This window comes from Hesperophylax consimilis, chromosome 23 (assembly GCF_061612785.1).
Source record: "Hesperophylax consimilis isolate HC1 chromosome 23, BYU_Hcon_1.0, whole genome shotgun sequence".
NCBI classification, from domain to species: Eukaryota; Metazoa; Arthropoda; class Insecta; order Trichoptera; family Limnephilidae; genus Hesperophylax; species Hesperophylax consimilis.
Window position 1 is genome coordinate 20,177,955 of NC_142858.1, and position 26,155 is coordinate 20,204,109.

A 26,155-nucleotide genomic window follows, 5' to 3' on the forward strand; every position below is an offset into this window, starting at 1 on the left:
GCAACTTATCTGTAACGTTAAAATAGTGGCCTTTTCTCCATTCGACATGTTTAAGGTGTTGAATTATCAACCAAACTATACATTATCTTATTAGCTCTTACTTAAGGTGAAATGCCCATATCGTCAGACTGTTGAGCATGAAATGAAGTCGACGACATAATTAATTTCTAATTGGAATTTGTCCACAGGGTGATGTCTGAGAGCCCGAATGGAACGAAGACCTACACTTTTCTATTTGACTTCAACCAAACGAAAGGAGAAAGGAAGAGAATATCCTTATTTCTATCATTGAAAAAAACTATTGTGAAGTAACTTACGGATCTTTCCTGAGTAAAGTGTTTTAGCGCTGATCGTGTTTATTGTGTAGACGAGCCCGTGGTGGTTGAAGCCCATGGTATACCCCGGCAAGTGGCCCGCGTAGCAAAGCGACGTGAACTTCTCTTCCTTGCCCTTGCCGTCTGGCACGATGTGCGCTGACAGGATGTAGAAGTGGTTCAATATCTCCGCCAGGGTATCCTCAGTGTGACCGAGGATTTCCTGAAATAACAAAAAAAAAACATTTTTATTACGATCTTCGAAGTCCTGTTTTAATCCTGACTCCCAAAGCGTTCCGCATTTCATTTTCATTTTCTGTAAATTTGTTAATTACGTTCCGGTTCCGGTTAAAGATGGTGGCTATTTTATCCTTTCGTGTGCCGCAGTAGCCAATGTGCATGATCAAAAAAATTATGCATATAAGTACACAGTTATTAATATTTTACACATAGCACATTATCTGGTAAGACGGTACAATAACGGTTATTACTAAAATAGAATCAGCTGATGCACGGCGAAAATTTTGCGTCAGTGCACCACGGAGGTTTATGGTGCAGTAAATATTATTATTTCAAATGTGATCGGTCGTCGAGTTTATTAATTATATAAAGATAGTTATTCAAGTATCTACCTATTTACACACATGAGAATCGCTAGTGGTAGAAGATTGCTTCCGAAAGCTGGGAATATAGACTGCTTGAACAGCCCGAGAAATACATAATATATTTATTCAGTAAAAACTGTAGTGATGAAGTCAATGCTAGATTTTATCTGTCGATATCGACTGCTTGAAGAAGTGCGTGTTACGTGAGCCTTAGTGCAGCTAATAAGCTTTTAAGATTTTTTTGGGACTCACGTTCCCTGGTTCGTTGAGGCATATGGAGGTGCAGCCGGTGGGCTGGTTATTGACCGACATGCCACCCGCCACGTTGGTGATGATGTCATCCATTTGGAGCAGGAACAACTGGAAACAGACATATCCATTACAGTGACTTGCCGTCGCTGGGGGCGCCGAGAGTAATCAGCAAGAGTAATAATAGATTGACAGAATAATAGCAGAATATCTGTCGAATCGATCGAAAAGATCGAATGATGATACGTGCCATTGACAGAATGTTAGAATAAATGTGACAAATTGATAGATTGATGGAATGATAAAAAGGCTTGATGGATTTATGGAATGATGAGTGATGAAGCCACAGAATGCCAGGACGACAAGATAACAGGATAGTATTGTAACAGAACAGAAGAAATACTGGCAGAATTATAGCATTGAAGAGAATCTAACGACTAACTTACAGAATGTCAAGATGACTGAATGACGGGATTTCAGAATAACAGAACAGAATACTGGCAGAATGATAGCATTTCAGAAAGTCTAATAACGTATATACAGAAAAAAGTATCAAAGAGACAGGATGGAGAAGTGAAAAACCGACAGAATATCAGAATTAACGGACAGAATGGTAAGTATATTGACAATATTCCACAAAGACTGACTGACCTTGTGAAAGGGCACCCCGGCACCGTCGGCCGTGCCCTGGATCTCGGCCACGTACTGCGGGTAGGCCTCCCTGCAAACGGCCAGTGTGTCCTCGTAGACGCGCCTCCCCGGCACGCCGGACCATAGCGGCAGATACTCGTCGTTCAGGGGGCCCGCCTTCTCCAGCAGCGAGTGGATCAGCGCGCTGAACGTCCTTCCCTGAAGAGACACACAATATATAACGTACTCAAACTTTCTTCCAATCTCCTCTCATCTTGCTTTTATCCTAATTGGTGGTGAAAACCCTACTGTGTAGTTTAAATCGATGTCATTTATTTTTTATACATATCCATGGCAACAAAATTACTTTTTTTTTTTATATTTACTCCACACAGGAGGCCCTGAAGAAAATAATTTCCCTCAGGGCCTATGTCATCTTTGGGGATGCTGTGTGGAGGGTCTTTTTGTGGAGAGGAAGGAGTGAACATGGGTCTTGAAGAGTCCCATGTTGTAGGAGGGAGGAAACACAGAGGCCGGCAGTTCGTTCCACAGCCGAGCTGTTGAACTTAAGAACGAATCGTAGAAGCGACCCGTTCTCATGTGACAAGTGTCAACTGTGTACAAATGTTGGGCGCGCGTTTGGCGTGTATCCCGACTACGCACCGGTGCCGAAGGGATCAATGACGCTAGTTCCTCAGAGCATCTTCCATTGTAATACCGATAGAACAAGGACAGCATACCTACCTGACGCCTGTGCTCTAAAGATTGCAGTCCTTTTGTTAAGATTGGGGAATCTATCAAACGGACCGCCCGTTTCTGCACAGAGTCAAGGGTTTTTTTCAGGTATTTTGGGGCTCCAGACCAGAGATGGCTGCCAAATTCGACAGTAGGGCGCACTTGCGATTTGTACAGGGTGAGCAGTTGTGTACTATTAAAGTATCTGCGGGCCCTGTACAGTACGCCCAGCTTCTGAGAGGCCAACTTTACTCTGGCTTCGATGGAGCCCCCGTACCTGAGCTGGTCACTTATAGTTACACCAAGCATATCAATGGAAGGCCTGTTCGGAAGATTGCTTCCGTTGAAGGAGACTAGATTATCATTTGGATCCCTTTTAGACGTAATCAGACAGGATTGGGTCTTTGAAACATTAAATTCGACGAGATTATTTTTACCCCAGGAGGAAATACTCTCGAGATAACCGTCCATTCTCTGCTTCAAAGCCCTCCGAGCCGTTGGAGTTTGTGTGCCCTTTGGGGGCTTGTCAAACAAAAAGTTATCATGAACTGTACTGTCATCCGCGTAACAATGAATCGGTGCACATGTCAAAAGGTCATTGATGTGCAACAAAAACAAAGTCGGAGACAGAACCGATCCCTGTGGGACGCCAGCATTTATGGAGTGCGAGGAAGAGGTGAAACCGTCAGCAACCGCCTGAATCGACCTATCCCTTAAAAAGTCAGCAATCCACGTACACAGGGATGCGGGAAGTCCGTAAGAATGCAATTTGTTGACAAGTCCTCTGTGCCAGACCCGGTCAAAGGCCTTGGATATGTCTAGTGCGACCGTTTGGGTCTCACCGTGACGTTCCAGGCACCGCCCCCAAACATGCGTCACATACGCGAGAAGATCACCGCACGAGCGGTTCCGCCGGAATCCGTATTGACGGTCGTTGATAATTTTGTTCTTCTCGAGGTATGTGAGCAGTTTGTCGTTGATCACTCGTTCCATCACTTTGGACAGAACTGATGTGATCGCTATGGGGCGGTAGTTGGCCGGGTTGGAGCGGTCACCTTTCTTGGGAATAGGGTGAATTACCGCTTTTTTCCAACCAGAGGGCACAGTGCCACACTTCAGGGACATTTTGAAGAGCTTTGTCAAAACTGGAACTATTTCCGCAGCACACCTCTGCAATACCAGGGCAGGTATTCCATCAGGTCCACTAGCTTTGTTAACATCGAGCCCCCGTATGACGTGGAGTACATCCCGATGCCGGATCCTCAGCTTTTTCATATAGAAGCCGCAGTGAGGAACCGACGGCGGAACAGCACCCCCGTCGTCGAGGGTCGAGTTTTCCGCAAACATTTTCCCTAATAAGTTAGCCTTTTCGGTGGCGGTGTTTGCTAGTGAGCCGTCAGGTCTGGTAAGAGGTGGCAAACTGGGTTTGCAAAAATTTCGACCTATTGAGCCCGCAAGCGACCAGAATGCTCTGCTGCCATGCGGGCAGGCAGCCAGCTTTTTGCTGATCTGCAGGTCGTGTTCGAATTTTGACCTATTGATGATTCTCTTGCATTCCTTTGCCGATTTGTTGTATGCTGATCTGCTTTCGGGCGTTCGAGATGTGTTGTAGGCTCGGTAAGCCGCGTTTTTTCGTCGAACTGCTTCGGAGCATTGTCGACTGAACCACGGCTTTGAGCCCACACCAGTTTCTTTAGTAGTCGATTGTATGAAGCCATCCATCGCCGAATTGATGACTTCACCAATCTCCTGGGCACATCTTGAAGGGTCCGAAGTCCGAAAACAAACAGCTGACCACGGAAAAGCATTGAAATGGGCCCGCATACCGAACCAATCTGCTGACCTATAGTGCCACACTTTTCTCCTCAGCCTCTCATTGGTTGGTCTGAGGCTAACGGGGATTGATGTCGTCACTAGGCAGTGGTCAGATGATCCCAGAGGCGCTGTGACGTCAATCTTATAACCGTGTGGCACAGTAGTTAAGAATAGGTCTAACAGATTGGAGCTTGTATGGTTTAAGTTATGTTATTTAGTTGTTATTATATAAAGAAGGTATATGTGATGGGAATGCGTTTTTTCGTGGTCGGCTTTTAGTTTAAAAAAAGTGATTTTGTTTTTATTCACTCATTAAAATTATTTTTATATTTTCCGAACTAGATCATTAAATATTTGTAATTCTTAATAAATGCGGTTTGTTTGGTAATTTCTTATTTTTTTTAAATAATTAATTTGTTAATTAAACGCTGCCCAATTTCAACAGGGAGTAAACTTGTTTTGTGTTGTAATGAATTATCTGTGCTCTCTCTCGATATTGTCCTGGTGAAAGACTATCATTTAGAATAGAAACAATGCTTGAAATGGCTACAGATTTGAATAGCCAGATCCTTCCCAACCTTCCAAATCTACATAACCTTTCCCTACCACTCCTTTGCAGCTGTATTCAGGCACGATTTAGCCCGGTATTCACATAAATTAAATCAAATCCACTTACTAGCTACTAGCTCAGTTTACAAATGCGTTTGGTTCTAATCCGACGTGGGTTCAATTCATCTCAATTTATTGACATTTTATGCGCATAATGGTGGTTGAAAGAATTTTCTCCACATAGTCTGGGTATTCGAAAACCGCAAAAGTTTGTATTTCCACAAAAATAATCTCAAAAAGTGAAAGTAAATCTTCAACATCCAATTTTTTTTTGTCAAATATCATAAAATTTTCGTAAATTACAATAAAGTACCACACAATAAACAGGTAGGCAAATAGTCATTAGGTGTAATGTAGACAATGTCTGCATAGGTACGCATAATATGTACGTCTACGTTATTTAGTTAACCTACTTGTATGTCTGTCTGGCGACCTTAATATGCCCAATAAAAAGCGAGTGATCTTTTATTAAATCTGAAATTTGATATTCGTTATCTTTTTATGTTTGAAGATATTTGATACACTTAAAATATTATTGAAGGTAACGCCAGCTGTTTTTCATTATATTTGACGACCTAATGTCAAGGAAAACGCATTCATTTGAAGTTCGAGGCACAAGCCTAAATAGAAAAAATTCTATATCTACTAGGTAGGTATGTCAACTAATTGCTTTCCTTATTTCATAATTATTTTATAATTACCTTATTAATTGATACAAAACTTAATTTCATGTTTGTTCCATTTAACAGAAATCCGTCTCCGTACTGATTATTTAGAGGAAATTTGTTCATTTATTACTAAAATTATTTTACGTGTGGTTCCTATAATAACTTTGGGTATACAACATATTATATTACGAGCGAATTGTTCAATAATAATATAAATATTTTGCTTCTTCCTAAAGAAAATAATAAGGGAAAAAACTTTTTAAATTTTTTTCGACTTTTGGAAAGATTACATTATTTTATTTTATTATTTGTTTTTGGTTGTATACATACCAAATACAAATAATCTATATACATCATTGATGTAATGAGATTATCGTATTATGTCGTAATTAGTCAATAATATGCACATTTGTGGTCCATTTTCGTTAGACAATTGATAAGTAGGAGTAATCAAGAAAAAAATAACTGTTACTAAGAGACGTTTGGCTAGGACACATATTATTATAAATAAACTTACCAATACACACAATCCTAAGCTTGTGATGTTTGCATACATGTCCTGTGAGACCTACAGAACTTTTCAATGATCTAATAATACGTAAGGTTTTAAAGTTCATGGTTCATCTTAAGGTTTATTTAAAGGTTTTTTTTATAGGAAAAGGGTAATTCATTTTAAAGTTGTGTAAATTTTATGTATTCATATTGACAAAAGACGGATTGACAAATTACATTGTTCGCCAAATCGCACTACATTAAATTAAAATTCATTACTATAATTTAATAAAAAATATTGTTAAGACTTAGAATCAAACTTTGTTTCCCTGATTTATAATATTTAATTTTTATTCATTATTAATTAAGAATATTCATTAGGTTTATTAAACATTATTCCTGTGGGACCTACAGAACTTTTCAATGATCTAATAATACGTAAGGTTTTAAAGTTCATGGTTCATCTTAAGGTTTATTTAAAGGTTTTTTTATAGGAAAAGGGTAATTCATTTTAAAGTTGTGTAAATTGTATGTATTCATATTGGCAAAAGACGGATTGACAAAAAACATTGTTCGCCAAATTGCACTACATTAAATCAAAATTCATTACTATAATTTAATAAAAAATATTGTTTAGACTTAGAATCAAACTTTGTTTCCCTGATTTATAATATTTAATTTTTATCCATTATTAATTAAGAATATTCATTAGGTTTATTACACATGAATATGAGATGAATAAAAAATGTAAATTGAAAATTTTTCTATGGATCGTATTGGTACGGCAATCTGTCAAACTGTGAAAGGTATACTTCGAGGCAGTTTTAAAAGTATAGAACGGTGCCAATCGCATTTTTACTTATTTTCTATCTTACTGAACAATAATCACAATCTGCTGAAATGATCTATATCAAATGAAACGTCAAAACAATATCTACGATGGATGTGACTTGCGCATGTATATCAAATATATGGAAGGCGGTCTGTGACAGGACAACGTCTGCCCGGACCCACTAGTCTATACATATAAATGAAAAATGTAAATGTTCGTTTGTTCAAAATCTTAAATCTCCGAAAGTTCTTCACCTATTGCTTTGAAATTATGATACAACGATTCATTCTAATACGCGTGGTTTTATTTACCTATATTAATAAACAATTATTTATTTATTTACCTATATATTAAACTTGCTTTTTGGAAAAACAGCGCCATTTATTGGATGTAAAAGCAACAGGCGCTTTTGTCTCTTTACCTGTACTGACTGTAGACTGAGCAACAGAAACGTATGGCGGGGTACAGATAGTAACTATAAAATAATAATTTAAATTTAAAATGTTCCACATATAAAACGGTCGATATATATAATTTTATATATACATATACCTATGTAGTATTTAAAAAAACTGACTTTTTTTGTGAACACCACCCAAGTGTCCTAACTCAAAAATAATATATTATAATTTTACCTTATTACGGCCGGCATAGTCCAGTGGTAACGCATTGGACTGCCATTCCGAAGGTCGCGGGTTCGAACCCGGCGTGCGCAAATAAATTTTATTTGATTAATTTGTGTTATTTCACAATTAATTAATTAAAATAATATATAGTATATTTGCGGCACGTTCCAGAGTGGAAGATACTACCAGTATCGCCCTGGTGTAAGACCACCATTCAGAATTGAAACGTTGCTTCAAATGGCTTTAGCCGTGTTTAGTGACTAGATCTGAATAGCCAGGTACTTCCCCACCTTCCTCTTTCCCTTCCCCACTTACCTTCAGCCTCACAACATCCCCCAATTGGGGATGCCATAGTCTCACTGGCTCTAGACGGGAGCAGTTGGGACTCTTGTGAGGTATTCACTATAAAAAAAATAAAAATAAATTACTTGCTACCAACCGCATGGAGCCAGCGAGACCATAGCATCCCCAATTTGGGTACATTGTGAAGCTGAAGGTAGTGGGGAAGGAAAGGAGATGGCTGGATGAAGGGGAAGGTGGGGTCCGTAGGGAAGAACCTGGCTATTCAGTACTAGTATATTATACAAATACCATTTCAAGCAAGCAACAAAGTTTAATTTTTTTCTGTTTCAAAGTACAATCCCATTAAACCGCAATTAAGCAATTTGTCAACAGGATGTTCATGTTCAATTACAATATAACATGTTTACATAATATCATTACTAATTACAATGCAACTTGTACATAATATTTATCACTAACCACTGCCATAATCAATAGTATTACTAATACAGAGTATCTCTGCTTAGTAGACATGTTTTCAGCATATATCTGAATCTCTGAGGTAATTCGCAATTTTTTATATTGCTTGGTAACATGTTGAATATTTTGGGCACGTTGTATTCCAGGGTTACATTTTGGTACAAGCATTCCTTCATTTTTGTGAATCTAGTATTATGTTCATGTTCCACTTTCCTCTTATATTAGGAGTCACATATATTCAATTATCATTCATAAATCCGCAGGTATTTATAATAATAACCACTTATTAAGTATAATTATTATGTAGAAACATAATGTCATTGTAAAGAATTTTCCGTCAGTGAGTTGTCACGTTTCATGTCGGGTGCCACATTTATCACTTCGCCGTGAGATTTTTCTTCGACTTGATTCTAATCAATTTATTCGCAGAATGCAATTACTATGATATAACACGAGACACTTGTTCATAATTGGGCTCTGGGGAGTCAGTCTGCATCCACTGGTTATTTATTGCTATATCTTGAACACGTGCTAATCGTGCGTCCTTCGAGATTATAATATTATTGTGCCTATGTCTGTATTATTTATTTATTACTATTAGGTGCTTTTACATATGATTAGAAAAAAAGATATATTATTATAATACATATTTATTACACATAACTAAGCTACCTCAGTAACAATCGTTATGGTGTAAGGAAGTGTCTGACTATTCAGACCTTGTCACCAAACACGACGAGTGCCATTTCATGCAACGTTTCGATTCAGAAGGATTATCTTTCACCAGGGCGATACTGAAAGTATTTACCACTCTGAAAAGTCGACGGGATTTGAACCACAAACTTAGTTTTAATAATTTTAAATAAAATGCTTAGTAAATATTTATTTCGACAAACAACTTACTTGAAGAAGATAATTTTGGACAAAAAGAAAAACGAGTATTGCTAATTGATGAATCTCTTCAAATTATTGTTAATCCGGGATTTGGATTGCAGGCTTTAAATAATGAATTAACAGGTTTCTTGATAAACTTTTACTAAATTTCGAATCAAATTACGAATTTTGATAATATCACGATGTCGGAACACGAAAATTCACGAAAATCCGAATATTTTCGCATTTCGTCTAGATATAATATCAAGGTACCTATAAGAATTAGAAAAAATTCTCATTTTTCTCCTTGGACATAAATTGAATTAAAATGCTGATAATCAATCGTAACGGATTGGTAATACTACTTTTTAATTATTTTACCTTATCCTAACATTATTGCGTTTAAAAATAATTTTCTTAAACAAATTATGGTCATTTGGACAAATAAGAACTAGGGCGACTTTTTTTTAAATAAATATATAATTAAGTAAATAACTAGGTTATGCCAGCAAACTTTATGGCTGTGGTAGATTTTCAAAAAAGTGACTCTGTAGTTTTGTTTTCCTTAAAAGTATGAAATACAAATTCCCAGCGCGAATTTTCAGCGTAAACTGCTATTTATCATCAAATCTGCCAACGTTGGTGGCAAGTTACGGGTGACAATTGACAGGTGACATGAAATCAATAATATAGTTTATGTAATTACAGATTTCAACTTAGAACTTTTCTTTATCAGAATCAATCATACCCACCAAACCAAGGCTGCCCAACCTTTTTAACAGTTGGGCAAAATTGACGATTTTGAATCACTGGCGGGCCACTGAATACCTGACGGTTCCTATTTCCATGGGGGGGGGGGGTTGTTAGAGAATTTCTGAGGGGTTGTTAGAGAATTTCTATAAAACATAATTCCCCACAAAAAAAATTCAAAATGAGTGCTCCCCACAAAATATTTGAAATCTATGGGGGGGGGGGTTGTTACGGAACTTCGCTGAGAAAAAATTCCGCGCACCCAAAAAAACATCACATGTGATTCCCCACAACAATTTTTCGAATTCCATGGGGGGGGGGGGGGTGGCTACAAGATTCTATTTCGGACGCAAAAAATATTATATCAAAAACCGGTGTATTTTTGTTTAAAAAGTAAGTTCAAGAGGTTAGATTTTTTCGTCGCTGATTCTCGTTCTGAGTAGCCTAAATAGCGATAAATCGCCTTCGTTGGCAACACTGGTGACCGCGCGCAAGCTGCATTGTTTGTTTTACCGCGGGCCCGCGACACTTTTTCAAATTGGCGGATTGGCGGGTTTTTTGAAAATGGTTCACGCGGGCCACTTATAATTCGTTCGCGGACCACATTGTGGCCCGCGGGCCTGGGGTTGGGCAGCCTTGCACCAAACTATGAGTAAGCATATAATGTTGTTCATACTAAACTGTACATGCGTGTACAGTATTGCACAACCACTAAACCTTTTCAGTCTAGTGGTTCCTAACCTATTCAGTCATGTTACCCCTATGACCTATTAGGGAAACTGATCAAAGAGTCTTAATTAATCATAATAAATTATATGTACCTACAATTTTATTTACTTTCATTTTATTTGCGTTTCTATTTGACGGATAGTGTGTGTGTGTATTCTTGCTATAGATACTGTACTATGCAACAAACGCTCAATTAATCCTTACTTCTGGTTAGATTGATCAAATATCGTAAAAAAATATTTTTTTGGGTTATCTTTGTATTGTAGATCATCGGTTTCCCGCGTATACTACTTGTTTCTGGACACCATGTACATGTTCGTTTTTTATGTCTACACATATATAATTTTTCACTTTTTTAATTTAAATTATTTGTATTAGAGTAATTGAGGCAAATAGTATGAAGTTGGAGCTGATATTTTGATTTTGGAGCGGAGAATGTACAAACGTCTACCACGAAATATCTATTCAAAACAAGAAATTCCTGTCTGAATGACTGAAATCTGAAGAAGTACCACAGATAGATATTTCTAAGCTCCCCTCTTTGTACTATAAACAACGTGTGTACGAGAACGACATGTGGCAATGTAGCTCTCAGCGGTAGGACTATAGCAAGTTAATTAGGTGTTTCCATTCAGTGCATATTCTTTAGTGGTAATAAAGGTGAGAAAGCCTTGGACCATATTAAAGTTTGCCTTTTTCTGCAATAAGACCTTTCAACTCATAAATAAATAGAAACTAAATCTATTCAAGAAGGAATTTAGATATTTTTTTGAAAATGTTTGAGCAATATGAGCAATCTAACCTGCTTGAATCTGTGCAAAGGAGAGCGATCCGTCTGATTGACAATCCGTTGTTAAGGCGACACAATACCCTGATAACGGGGATTTGCCCCGACGCTCACATTTTAATTATTTCTGATGAGCTTATTACTAAAATCTTAAATGTTTCTAGAGGGATTCGAAGGGATGCAAGTTATTTATATTTAAGATTAATAAAAACAGGACCTTACAATTAAATATATTATGTAAAACGATAAGTACATTTTATTAAATGTAAAATGTTGTAAGATAAGCGGCAAGTACCAGATTTTATTTTTCTAGACGATGAATTAGTAACTTCCCGACGACTCCCTCACAAAAGATTAGAGATTTTATTAATGTATTCATAAGAATTAATTAAAATAAAAACACTCGCGAAAATCCAATTTCTGGCCAGATACACGAAAAACGACCGCCAGTACTTCAAAACTCTCTATTGTGCGTAGTATATTTGTGTGCGGGTTGACAAGGAGTTACTACGTATTGATTCAGACGCCGCGAAAGTTCCGGCCTGTAAGGTTGTGTGTCACCCGGCCCGTCGCTCTGGTCATTTCTTTTACGTATTTTTTTATTTAATCAAACGATTACTTTGAAATCTATTATCGAAATTTTCTGTTTTTTATAATTTAACTTCTTCCTCAAGTGAGTAAAGGTTTTTTATATAAATAATAAATATAAATATAAATAATAACCAATACAAAAGAATACATTGTTAAATGCGTAAATGTGTAGGCACTTGAGAAAAAAGATGACACTAAAGTATTGTCGTTATGTTATTATGTATCATTTCTAGCCCAAGTAGACTTTTTTACTATTAATCTTTTTTTTCACGCGACGCGGCTGTCTGTCCGGTTGTCACAACCAGCGGCACAGAATGTTATAGAGTGCCCCTTCACTAGAATCGTTTTCCTAGTTTTATTTACTTACGCCCTACTGGGCTTTTACATTAATTTCTAATTATACAGTCATGTTAGTTGTAACAATGGAATATCTAATAAATTATGGTAAAATAAAAGGAGTTTTTTTACTAAGGAGTGGTATTCTCTTATATTTCAATAAAATGTTTGTGAAGAGTTCGTTTCATTACTAATACTCCAGGGCAATTACCGATTCGCGATCGTAATTATTCCGGTAGTCCCAATTTTTTTATATGTTTTATAAACTGGTCCCCTGATGTAAAATCTGAGTTTCCGACCTTGGCACACCTGTGCTCGCGCCGCCATTTTGAAAAAAACCGGCCGAAATCGCTCCAAAATCTAGTTTTTCCAAAATATCTCATTCCCAATGCAAATTTCGGCTAAATTATCTAAACAATTAAAGTAGAACATAAAATTACTTACTACTTTTGTGTAAACAATTTTCTTCAATCTCTAATAGGTACCGAGGTAGAAAGTCGTAAAGGTGCGTATATTTTTGAAAAAAACAAGTTTTTTGCGCGACTGATTGACTAATTGTCTGTATGGAGAAAAACTTTCGATGTAGAGTTTTTGTTTTATGGAAAAAAAACTTTCGAATTTCAAAAATTTGTTGTTGGGTAATTTAACTGGTTTTGGTGGATAAGAGCTTGGATACGTATTAGAATTAAAACACATAAATTATATACCTATTTATTTTATGAAATTTTATTTTCTACAAAAATAGTATCAATAATTTTTACACAAAATTGTACTGGAAACGAGATATTTACAAAAAATCAAAGCTAGTCGCGCAAAAAACTTGTTTTTTTCAAAAATATACGCACCTTTACGACTTTCTACCTCGGTACCTATTAGAGATTGAAGAAAATTGCTTTCACAAAAGTTGTAGGTAATTTTATGTTTTACTTTAATTATATAGCTAATTTAGCCAAAATTTGCATTGAGAATGAGATATTTTGGAAAAACTAGATTTTGGCGCGATTACAGCCGGTTTTTTTTTAAATGGTGGCGCGAGCACAGGTGCGCCATGGTCGGAAATTCAGATTATACATCATGGGATCAGTTTATAAAACATATAAAAAAATTGGGACTACCGGAATAATTACGATCGCAACCCCCTTTTTGGCGCTATGTGTACTGGCCTATAATACGGAATCCCCAAATATATCGACAACATTCTCACATTTATAACCCAGATAACATGTAGGTACGTTTATCATCAACAAATCAATACAAAAACCGACCAATATCATATAACAACAAAGGCAAAGGCATATGGCAACAAAGAAAAAAAGAACAGGTATCCGCTAGTAAGCAGGGTGAAAAAAATCAAAGGCAGAATAAAGAACACAGAAAAAATTTGCAATTAATGCTTGCTTCTAGACTCAGCAATATACCACCTCTATCTATATTACAGCAGGTAATTTATACACTTGTATATACCCGTCTATACGTACTTATACGCTCGTGTGTATAATTACAAAATTTGATTGAAAAGTGAATTAACATAATGTTTCTAATATTGTTTTTATTTAATCACGAAAATACTTAATATATCAATAATCCGATGCCGAAAGGACCGATTTCACCGGAGAAAAATTCTGAGCAAGTAATAACTGATTTAAACATATAATTTTATTATGAACGTATTGAAGTCGTAAAAAATTTTCAAATACATATTTCCCATACATATTGTTTTCAATTATATATCCGTAATAGAAATTTTAAACCGTTAAATATTTATGTTATAAACAGAAAGCCTACCTCAAACATTAACGAATTCTTAATATATCATGAATCTATTTTAAATAACTGTACAGATGATACCCTTATCTTTGGTGATTTCAACATTGACATTCTTCAAAAAAATAATACATCAACACGCTAGACTCATACAACTGTTTCATATGTAACACATCCTATCCTTTACGAGTAACAGATACCTCTACTTCTCTAATAGACCATATCATCTCAAACAGACAAAATATTTCCTCAACTACTGCAAATATAGATGCCTACCTAAGTGATCATAACATTTTGATATTAGATTACCAAAAAAGCTTGAAACATCACACTAATAATAGAATACATTCTTTTTCAAACAACACCAAAACCGATAAAAACATGTTAAAAACATATGTAGAATCCCACAACTTTCCACACGAAACCACCAGTAATGCCAATGAAATCTATAATAATTTTAATGAATACATCAAAACAGCAATAAAATCATCCCAACATAAATCTGATTTACGCATAGGAGACCAACGGAGGGGTAATACTCCATGGTTTGATGCAAAATTAAATGCACTTATCAAACAGCGCAACAATGCGTTTAAAATCTGGAAAAAAAATCAGCAAAGTGATATATTCACAGCACTGAGAAATAAAACAAGAAATCAAGTTACCAACTATAGAAGATATGCTAAAACCAAATACTACACGACTATATTTAAAGAAAACCTGCGTAATCCGCGACAGACATGGAAAATAATAAATGCAATTCTAACAAATAGCTCGACACCCCAGAAAGATGAAATTGAATGTCTTCTCATTAAGAATGAAGAAATAACATGCCCAACACAGATAGCTTCAACTTTTAACAACTTCTTTATATCAGTTGGGGAAAACTTAGCAGCTACAATTGCATCATATCCAGATGATTCTATCACTATAAACACGGATCAAAAAGCAATCCAGTCCTTATACATGGCCAAAACAAATAAAACAGAAGTTCTCAGTATCATCTCTCAACTAAAGTCTAATGCATCTCCAGGTTTAGATGGAATTACACCAGTGTACCTGAACTTTTGCAAAGATATATTAGCTGACCACCTTGTTTTTCTTATTAATCAATCCCTGAATAGTGGAATCTTCCCAGATCAACTAAAGATAGCAAAAATAATTCCGATTTACAAAGATGATTGCAAAAAAAATCCTTCTAATTACCGTCCTATATCCATCCTCTTTGTCGTCTCTAAAGTTTTTGAAAAGGTTATTAAGCTTAGGCTCACTAAATATCTCCTATCAAACAATTTACTCGCATCCCAACAGTATGGATTCAGAAACCAATCTAACACAAAATGTGCTGCCTTCGATTTTGTATACGCCCTCCAAAAGCATATAGACCAGGGTAAGCATGCTGCAGGCTTATTTATAGATTTAAAAAAGGCTTTCGATGCGGTTGACCATGGGATACTACTAAAGAAGCTAGAACACCTAGGCATAGTAGGCACTCCCCTGAAGTTACTGTGTAGCTACCTCTCTAACCGACACTGTCAGACCTTTGTTGGAAAGGGGACAAGCAGCATGGGAACGATAAAATGTGGCGTGCCTCAGGGCTCCGTACTTGGACCATTACTATTTTTAATATATATAAATGATATTGCTAAATGGGGACTTAAGGGTCAATACAACTCTATGCAGATGATACAGTGATTTTTTATCACAATAATGATTTAAACGAACTTGAAAAGGAAATGGAAAGTGATGTAGCTTGCCTGGCAAACTGGCTGCGATTAAACAAACTTAGCCTAAACATAAAAAAAACACATTACATACTGTTTGCAAATAAAAAAATGTATGTCTTAATATAAGTCTTGATAATAACCGCCTTGAAAGGGCTGATGTTACAAAATATCTTGGCCTTTTCATTGATTCACAACTCATATGGAATCACCAATTTAAAAATGTTCTATCCAAAATTACTCATATAACTGGTGTTTTATATAGACTTCGCGGGTTACTTCCTTCCTCTCTATTAAAATCGATTTACCATGCTATGATTCACTCACATCTAATATATCTCGCCGGAATCTGGGGATTTGCTACAAAAAAAAATGATTTCAGAAGTCCAAGTCGTCCAAAATAGAGCCCTGCGAAATATTTTCAGTTTACCTTGGGACACACATGTCAAAGACATCTACAGAAACACCCAAATACTTCATTTTAATACCATTCCCACTTTTGAAATAACGAAAACTATATTAAAAGTAAATATTGAAGACAATATTAGTGATTTTTAAACGCAAATCTGAAACAGAAAAATCAGAAAAGGAAACGGTCACATCTGGGACTCGAACCCAGGACCCTTGTCTTTCCGGGACAATGCTCTACCAACTGCGCTAATGGGACCCTATCCTCATCGGTCACTTTTAACTGTATCATACTTCGAATAAGAACTACCAACGTTGTCTTCATTTTTTCACCGCACATTTTTATTGGCAACTATCTTTATGTATGATCGCAAGATTCAACCCGAACTAAATGCAATCCTAGACAGCGTCTTATAGATAAACCTATCTTATTGTTTTTATTTTTAATGTGCGACATCTATTGACTTTTTCTGCAAGTCTAGAAAATGAATTATTATTTTTCGGAATAACTTATTGAGTAAAACCTCAAATTATAATATTTAAATATTGAAGACAATGTTAGTGATTTTTAAACGCAAATCTGAAACAGAAAAATCAGAAAAGGAAACGGAAAGGAAAATAAAAACAATAAGATAGGTTTATCTATAAGACGCTGTCTAGGATTGCATTTAGTTCGGGTTGAATCTTGCGATCATACATAAAGATAGTTGCCAATAAAAATGTGCGGTGAAAAAATGAAGACAACGTTGGTAGTTCTTATTCGAAGTATGATACAGTTAAAAGTGACCGATGAGGATAGGGTCCCATTAGCGCAGTTGGTAGAGCATTGTCCCGGAAAGACAAGGGTCCTGGGTTCGAGTCCCAGATGTGACCGTTTCCTTTTCTGATTTTTCTGTTTCAGATTTGCGTTTAAAAATCACTAATATTGTCTTCAATATTTAAATATTATAATTTGAGGTTTTACTCAATAAGTTATTCCGAAAAATAATAATATATTAAAAGTAATTCAACACTCGGCACATTCCAACACTACACTCTATTACAATTACGACGTACACCAACACAACACAAGAAATCACAACAAACTACATATACCAAAAATCAAATCAACAAAATATGGACTAAGATCCCTGGAATACATAGCTCACACAAAATATAATCAACTACCCAACGAGATCAAATGTGCAAGTCAATGTAAAAAGACCCAAACTAACATGCTCAAACTTCATCTTATTAATGACTATCTGAAATAATAATGTTGTGTATGTCCCATCATATGTCCATTTAATACATACAGCTATATGTTTCATGTAATGCGTATAATTCCCGCAATGAGTTTATTAACTCCTGGGAGTACAATGCTTTATATAATATACTATATTCTGTATTGTATACTTTTAATAAAAAAAAATTAAAAAAAAAAAAAAAATTGACGTAAATAAAGTAAAAGTTTTGTTTACACAGGAAGAGAAGAAACCCGTTATTCTGGAAGGAAGGAGAATAGAAGACATATTTTTTCTTTAACTGTATTAAATAGAATTTCGCAGCACGACTCTTTTTATGATTGTAATTATCTAACTTAGAGATAGTTGAGCGTATACTTCGAGATGACAAGTTCTGGGAAGAAAAAATGCTTATTAAATTAACTAATTTTTAAATGGATTGCATTCTTGTCGAGCTTATCGATCCTGGAGTCACAAGGTCTATGAATGTTCGTGATCCTCCACATATCTTAGATATTGTATGTAAAGAACGTCAATTTGGAAATCGTCGTTTAGATTTCGACGAAATGCTATTTATTGAATAATTATTTTCGTTTTTTATATAAAATTATTTTTACTATTTCTAACTTATATTATAATAAATGATGGCCTTTATACAAAAAAAGTTGCATCTTATGCTTTTTACATTACATAATTATTTGTTTTATGTAACTTTTTGTAAACGATAATAATAAATATTGAAAATGACTGATATTTTATTTATCTTGTCAATATATTCAGATATAATTATGATCAGATATTATGAAAATGATTCGTGATTGAATACCGTATTGCTTTGACATCTGTCAATGAAGAACACGTCGGTTACGAGTCATAAGTTACTGCCTACCGTCTAGCAGTATGGTTACAGAAATCTGATAAGAATCATAAAATCATGAGCTCCTTCTGCAATAGGTAACGTTTCTATCGAAATTTGCCTAAAACATGCACATTCAACTTAATATTACTATTCACATAGTTTGAAAGACGCCCATTATTAAGCATTTCATGTTCAAACCTTACTCATGGGTACCATCTAGTGGATTTCATCGCTGCTCTGACTTCGAACTGTTCGTGGTGTCGGGTGTTCCCCATTGCAACGTACTTCATTCCTCTGCACCCCGAAATATTATAATATTTAATTCGAGCGGAGCGCGTGTGAAACTAATTTGCTTCGCCCACTTAAATCGCGTTCACGCCCATAACTGATATTTTTTTAGGATCTTATTTCGTCTTAACAGACCAATTGCCTTCTCTAATGCATAGACGCAATGTAGGCATGCTGTGTCTGTTCTACAGGTATTTCAATGGAGCCTGCTCCAAGGAGCTAGCAGAATTGATTCCTGATGCACCGGTTCACGTGCGCGAAACTCGACGGACACGAACTGAACACCCGTTCACGGTTGACGTTGGCTTCATGAGAACGGGCCGTTTTTACGACTCGTTTTTGTGTAAGTCGGCTCGTATGTGGAACGAGCTACCGGCATCTGTTTTTCCTCCCTCCTATAATCCGAGCCTCTTCAAGGCCCGCATTAACAAATCCCTTCCTACAGCCCCTACCTTATTCCGCCTCACAACGCCGCCCAACCGGGTGGTGACATAGTTCCCCTGTCTGTACACTGCACAGGAAGGGACACTCTTGTGAGGTGTCACATAAAAAATAATAATAATAAAAAATAATAAGTAATGTGAGTCCATTTTTAATATTATCAATGTCCACTTTAATGTTACCAGTATTTTTTTATAAATTTATGTTTGTTTTCATTGTAAAATAACCTGAGCGGTAAGAGGTAGATGAGTGCGTTGCGTCATCTGTGCTCTGCACGCGTAACCGTGTGTAGTACTGGGTAGGCATTTTGTATGGAGATTTTCTTTATTCTGGCTTAAGGAATTCCAGTCACTTATTTATCAATGTTAACCGTCTAAATAGATGAAGGGTTTCTTTTAATATCTAAATTTCATACTTAAATTAATTTTTAACGTTATAATTTGTTATTTGCAGGGCATTGGGGTTTACACGGTATTATCCATATACCTATGTAGCTCACGTTCTAGTTATTCATTTTTACAAAAACGTTAATTTTGGGGGTAGGTGATTTTAGTCGCGGTCGCGCTGTCATTTGAGGTGTATTGTGAGCGAATAGCTTATTATCTTATAATTCATACCGATTTCTAAAAAATACAAGCGTTATGATGCAATTTGGTAGATGCGATCTGTTCTCTGACAAATTACAATATAAAATGACATTATATTAACATATTTTACAATAATTTTGTGCATTAATGGACACTTATGAAGATCACAGTCACAACCATCGATAAACTAAAAATACAACCACAAAAAATTTTGTCAGAACCTCATATCATACAAATACAAAATACAAAACTACACAACACAAAACTACACAACACAAAACTGTACGGCAACCTTTCCTGCTTATTTGCAAAGTACGTCACGTAATGGTAAGTATAAATTTGCGAATCGGGACGGGAACCGAGCCACGAATTACGGGAAAGGAATGAAGCAACTGCAAGCCATTTGTTGCTTCATTCCTTTCCCATAAGTTGATCTCAGTTCTGCAGTTCTTCTCGCGTATGTATACGTAGCATAACAGAAAGAGGTGCACAGAGATGTTTAGTTATTACATTGTACAAACCTAATGCGGAGTGTCACGGAGTACATTGGACGTCAGATTTAGTTCGACCAATCAAGGGAGCCTTTTTAGAATATAGCTTTTAAAACCCTTGCCAAGAATGATTTATTAATTATGAGAGTAAAAATACAGAATTATAAAAATATAAACAATATATTTTTTACCCAACTTTCATATTCTAAACGAAATAAACAAAAAAAAAATCACCTTACTTCTAGTAAACAGTGCCCAAGTGCAAGCAACGCACCGGAATTCATACACCACCAATAACTAGGTACTATATAAAATAAATATACATGTTGTTATTTTAGCAACCACCACGCCTGTCGTTTTCCCGACTCATTGTCGCAGGTTCACGACTCGCCTCGAGTCATGAGTCGTGTCCGCGTTGCACGAACGACTTGACCGCTTATGTCATGAGTCATGTCAACTTACTCGTGCCAGATCTCAACCCACGCTATTATAGAAAACCTCGACACCACTTCAGTCCTTCAGCGAAACCACTGTATATTTCCTGATTTCCACGAGCGATTCGAATATAGCTCGTGGCATTTAAATAACTTATAAATACTAACAGCCCCGATAAGGTTAGAAAAGTGAAAAACTTGACTTAATACAATGGCGTTTGTTTGGTTAAAACGGTTTTAACAATGCTTCTGACTTTTACTACACCGACTAATCTAATTGATAAGACGGTTAAAGTTTTTAAATGCAATGAAATGCACTATGCAATATATGTACACACAGGCAAATCATTTTAAAGAAAAAACATTTGAATGTATTTGTGCACACTATTGATACTATCGAAAGTTTCAAAAAAGTTTTTCGAACTAGTTTGGGTCCGATGTACCACTACACAAGCAAGAGTATTTTTAAAATGATTTCACTGCAACTTTTTACACACTTCTAAGGGTGAAACGAATGTCACTCACGACAATAGCAGATACTATAACCTTGAATAATTACTTGCACTACCTGGTTACAGTTTGAAAGTTAGTTTCTACCATACCTTATTTAGTGCAGATACAAAACTAGTATACAAATCTTTCAAATCTATACAAAGCAAAGTGGATTTACAGCCTTCAAAAATTCAAAAACTTAAGAATAACATCAAATGTTTTTCTTTAAAAATTTTGACGCAAATTGGGAGACTGAGTTGTATCTGTAATTTCAGTTAATGAAGTAGCTGCAGATGCGACAACCTAAGAACGTCATCCATTGCCCTGGTTTTCTCAACAGCTGAATACTGTGCTCCAGTATGGCCTAGAAGCTTTCACACTTCCATGGTCAATGTTCAACTTAATGCCACAGTGTGAACCATCAGCTGGACTTTAAAATCTACACCTCTCCCTTGGGTCCCTGTACTTAAAAAGATAACCCTGCCAAATGTCAGGCAATAGATTTCAATTGCAACACTGAGGGAATACAAAAAGGCGTCTCTCACACTACATTCCGCTTGAAGTATCGAGAACCATTCTGGATGGAAGGAGGAGTTTCCTTAGAATTCCTCTCACTCCACAAGGTAGGTGGAAACTTGAGTGGCAATCGGCTGATGTGAGAAATGCCCATCTCCTGCACGACCCTACTGAGAGACAGCCTATATTCTCACTGCCTCGTAAACTCTGGTCCGCCATCAATAGGATAAGGTCGCTGTGCCCATATGATGGACAGATGGGGCATTAAAAAGTCGGCGACGTTTGAATGCGGTGCGGTGCAGATCACCGAACATGTGGTCAAAGAATGCCCGCTACTTTCATTCCCCGGCGGGATTGATGAGGAAATAAGACGAAGAATCCAAATCTATTGGTCAGCTGAGGTTTATTCTGTCTCATCTCAGATAATGTTTCATCTGTTCGAGTTTTTCGTGTTTCCTTTATTTATTGAAAAGCTCTAGTAAGTTTCATAGCTGTAAAAAAATATTACCTAAAATATTTATAAACATAAAACGGTCCGTATTGTAAACATTAATATATTTTACGATAAAATAGTGGTTTAAAAAAAACACACGTGTTATCTACTTATAACAATACCAAAAAATATTTTATGATAATTGATTGTACCGATTGCATTGTTTACAAAGTTCGACCACCAAAACATATATTTAGTGGTCTATTGACCTCATTTGGAAGTGGTGTAAAATATTTTTTTTTTAAATTGATAATAAAAGATAGACAAAAAATTAGGTAATCTTGTAAAAAACGGACAATCCATTTCACCACAACTGTGGGCAGATAGATAATAAATAGCTAAATAATTATTCTGACTGGGCCAACACACCTTGTTTTAGTCACCGTCTCGTAAACGTATTTTTGTTATATCGACATGTCCAAAGAGGCGAAGTTTGCGGTCCACAATGGAGTGCTGATACCAAACCTGATGTGTGGCAGTGAGTCATGGAACTGGCGGAGGAAGGATGAAAGTAGACTGAATGCTGTAGAAATGAGATCCATGTGTGTAAAACCATGTGTGACATTATGTTAAAAATTGCAAATAATGCATGGCTGATGTAATGAGTACTAGATTAAGAAGATTTTGAGCATATCTAGAGCAGATGAACGAAAAAGAATCGTGAGGAGCGTACGTTGCAAATGTGAATGGCAGATGAAGTAAGGGTTATAATAACAGAAGGGTATGTATGAGACGATATGTAAATGAGATTGCAGAAAGCAGTGTGTGCCAGCACCAAATTCTTTGGGGGTCCATCATCTCTGCCTACCCCTGTGGAAATTATATGATGTTTGGTTAGTTAAACGTAACCTCAAATACTTGATTCATTTATCGTTCAACGTATTAGCAATTTTTTTAGTTCACAAGTCCCTGGCATGCGGACTACCGACTGTATTATGTTGACTATCTACGACAAAATCGTATTATTTAAATTATTAAGATTTGTCAGGAAGCAGTTTCCGATCACGATATCAAATTATCGATTGATTCAATTGGAACAAGCCAATCGCTCATCCATTCGTTGGAAACTCGCCAAATCCGAGGGGTTTTGATTATCTTGATGTGATTTGAATGTTAATTTCTTTTATGCAACCTTCGTGAACATGGTCGTGGGTCAAACTTGATTATATTTGAAGCAATTTAAATTTTGATATTTTTTTTTGGTTAAAAAAATACAATTACAGTTTGTCTACCTGGGTTCTGCAGAAAACCGATATATAGAAAATATATTATTACTATTGTAGTAAAAGATTCAAAATTTCAGCTGCGGATTTTTGCGGAAAGTTAGTTGTTATTAACTTTACTCTACTTAGAGAGAAAATTTTATTATTTACGAATTTTTATTTTTGGAGACTTCAGAGAGCTTATTGTGAATGTGGATTATTATTATTTACATATTTTCTATACTTTGTCTCTTTCTTAAGATATTTGTATTAGACACTATCAAATGAAATTAAATTAGAAAACACCTAATACATATTTTAAGATTTGTACTTAGAACCCAGGTACTTACATACCTGAAAAATATCATTTAAATTCTACAAATATAATAATAACATTTTCCCGAGAGAATATTCATTTAAAAAATTAATTTTTTTTTTTTTTTGTAGATACAGCATTATTTCCGGAAGAGGTGTTTCATTAAATTAATTGAATCTAATACCTACGCCTTATGTATATGCACTTAATACAGAACATAATGTGAAGAAAAGTATAAAATATATATAAAAATGACAAAATTTACATAATTTTTTTCAATAAGTAAACCTAAATTTCAACTAATTCTTCTTATAATTTTTTCAATAATCTTTAACGTTCATAAAAAATATCAATAATAATACACCTACTTTATAATTATACCAGCTGATGTGTACCCGGCGTTGTTGTGAGTTATCCTTAGGTGACAGACATATACCGTCGCGGATTTTTCTGTACGCCTTTTTAAGGGTGATCGGATAAATTATCAAAATGATAATTCATCACATCCTTAAAAAGTTGTATAAAGTCATGGAAAGTGATGAAACAAAAACTTTATTAACTAGGTTTAGTAGGTTAGGTTAGGATAGGTTAGGATAAAAAAAAATTTCAACGTTTTCAATGACTTTATATCATTTTTTAAAAGTGTGTTGAATAGTCACTGTGTTAAGTTAGCATGGAACCCTTTTTAATATATACAATTCCGTAGTACATTATTTTTATGTATCTCATGATGTTTAGCTTGCGTTAGCAATATAAGCGCCCGAAAGTATACGATTACGACTTAATTACAAAACATCGAATTTTATCTACTTTCTAAAAATATAATATGCATAAATTATTTATACACAAACCTCCCGGAAGAAATTCTCTAAATGATAGTGAAAACCCTATGGAAATTGACTACTTTATTTTATACTATTTAGAGAAATCACTAAAATAACACAATTTCCGTGTTATTTATATTTGTTTTTGTATTTTTTCAGTACCTTAACCTTAATTTCAAGAAACCAATTTTCTTAATGCTACATTTATCTAGAAAGATTGTAAAAATACCTAACATTTTTCTCATAAACAAAAAACCTTTTCCGCGACGCCGAGTGCCGTAATGATTCCCGAAGGTATTATAATTAAATTTTATAATCAGTTTTCATTAATACCGGACTAGTCTGTTCGTACTGCGGCATACATGTGGTTGGATTTGTATAATTATATGTCTTAGCTTACATAACGTATTCGTGTTCATTAAATCCATACTCCATGAAAGCGTCCACTCCATAAATATGTATGAAACGGTGAATATTGTACATGTGTGTCAAGGACAAGCCGGCTTCCCAATAGACCGGCTATGTTCACTCTATATGGCGATTTATTTTTGCGCAAACATTCTCGTCTTCCTATCAATTAGTGGTACATATTCGTATTTAATATTATTCATTAGTAAGGCGGTGACTCGGACGCAATGTAATATTGAATATCACCACTGAACGCATAATCCCTAGTAGTGTGATATGTATCTTCCATCGTGACCCCTAACTTCGCTTAGAAATGAAATGCGAAAATTTTTGAATTTTTATAAACACGTGTTCCTACATCGCCATTCGTTTTTTACTGATAGTTTATTAGAAAATCTGTCATTTCATTCTTAATAGTCCTGCTGTTTCTAATAAGAGAAGAGATTTTTAATAAATTAGCAATATTTTATATCGGTAAATTTTCTCCTTGTAGAGTTAACACAATAAGTTGGCACCTATTTGTTTTTTATCCAAAATATAATTTTGATAGTGATCATGGTGAATGACCTCCATTTAGTTTTAGACGTGTTTGGTGGCAAGAGCCGAATAGCCAGGCACTTCCTCACCTTCCTCTTTCATATAGGCAGAACAAATACGCATGAGGAACCAAAGGTTTCTATAAATGGAGAAATCATAAAAAAGTGGAAGAAATTAAATATCTAAGTGTTATTATAGACTCAAAATTGAACTTCTCAAAAAATGCAGACTATACAATTAAAAAAATTGCAAAAAAAAATCATTTCTTGGTAGAATCAGAAACAAAGTAAATAAAGAAACATGCCAGATAATATACAATACAATTATATCACCACACTTTAATTACTGTTCAAGTATTCTTTTTCTCTGCAATAAAGAGAAAATGAAAAAAATTCAAATACTGCAAAATAAAGCAATGCGAATAATACTTAAGCGCAACATATACAGACATAGACATGTTAAAGGAGCTGAATATTTTGACGGTGAAGCAAACTGTGTATTTGAATGTACTTATTTTTATACATAAAATTAACATAGGGATGATGTCTAAGGAACTGAAAAGAAAAATAAATTACAATAACGAGATACACGGACACGGGACGAGAAATTCTAAGCAAATTAGATTGCCAACAAGAAAAAAAACAAGCATCCAAAAATCTCTGATGTACCAGGCCGTTCAACTCTATAACAAAATCCCGAAGGAAATTGCTGTGATAGAAAATATTAATATAGAAAATATTATAAA

At 35.4% G+C, this 26,155-nt stretch overlaps 1 protein-coding gene across 1 annotated transcript in view; it reads right to left on the minus strand.

Annotated features, from left to right (window-relative positions):
• Nucleotides 1-26,155, minus strand: part of t (C45 family peptidase tan) — a 58,360-nt gene that overhangs the window by 8,957 nt on the left and 23,248 nt on the right. The window contains exons 2-4 of the mRNA XM_089646036.1: nt 1,820-2,017; nt 1,172-1,279; nt 318-537 (exon numbers count right to left, since the gene is read on the minus strand). Of these exons, the coding sequence (XP_089502162.1) occupies nt 318-537; nt 1,172-1,279; nt 1,820-2,017 (526 nt within the window). The remainder of the gene's footprint in view (nt 1-317; nt 538-1,171; nt 1,280-1,819; nt 2,018-26,155) is intronic.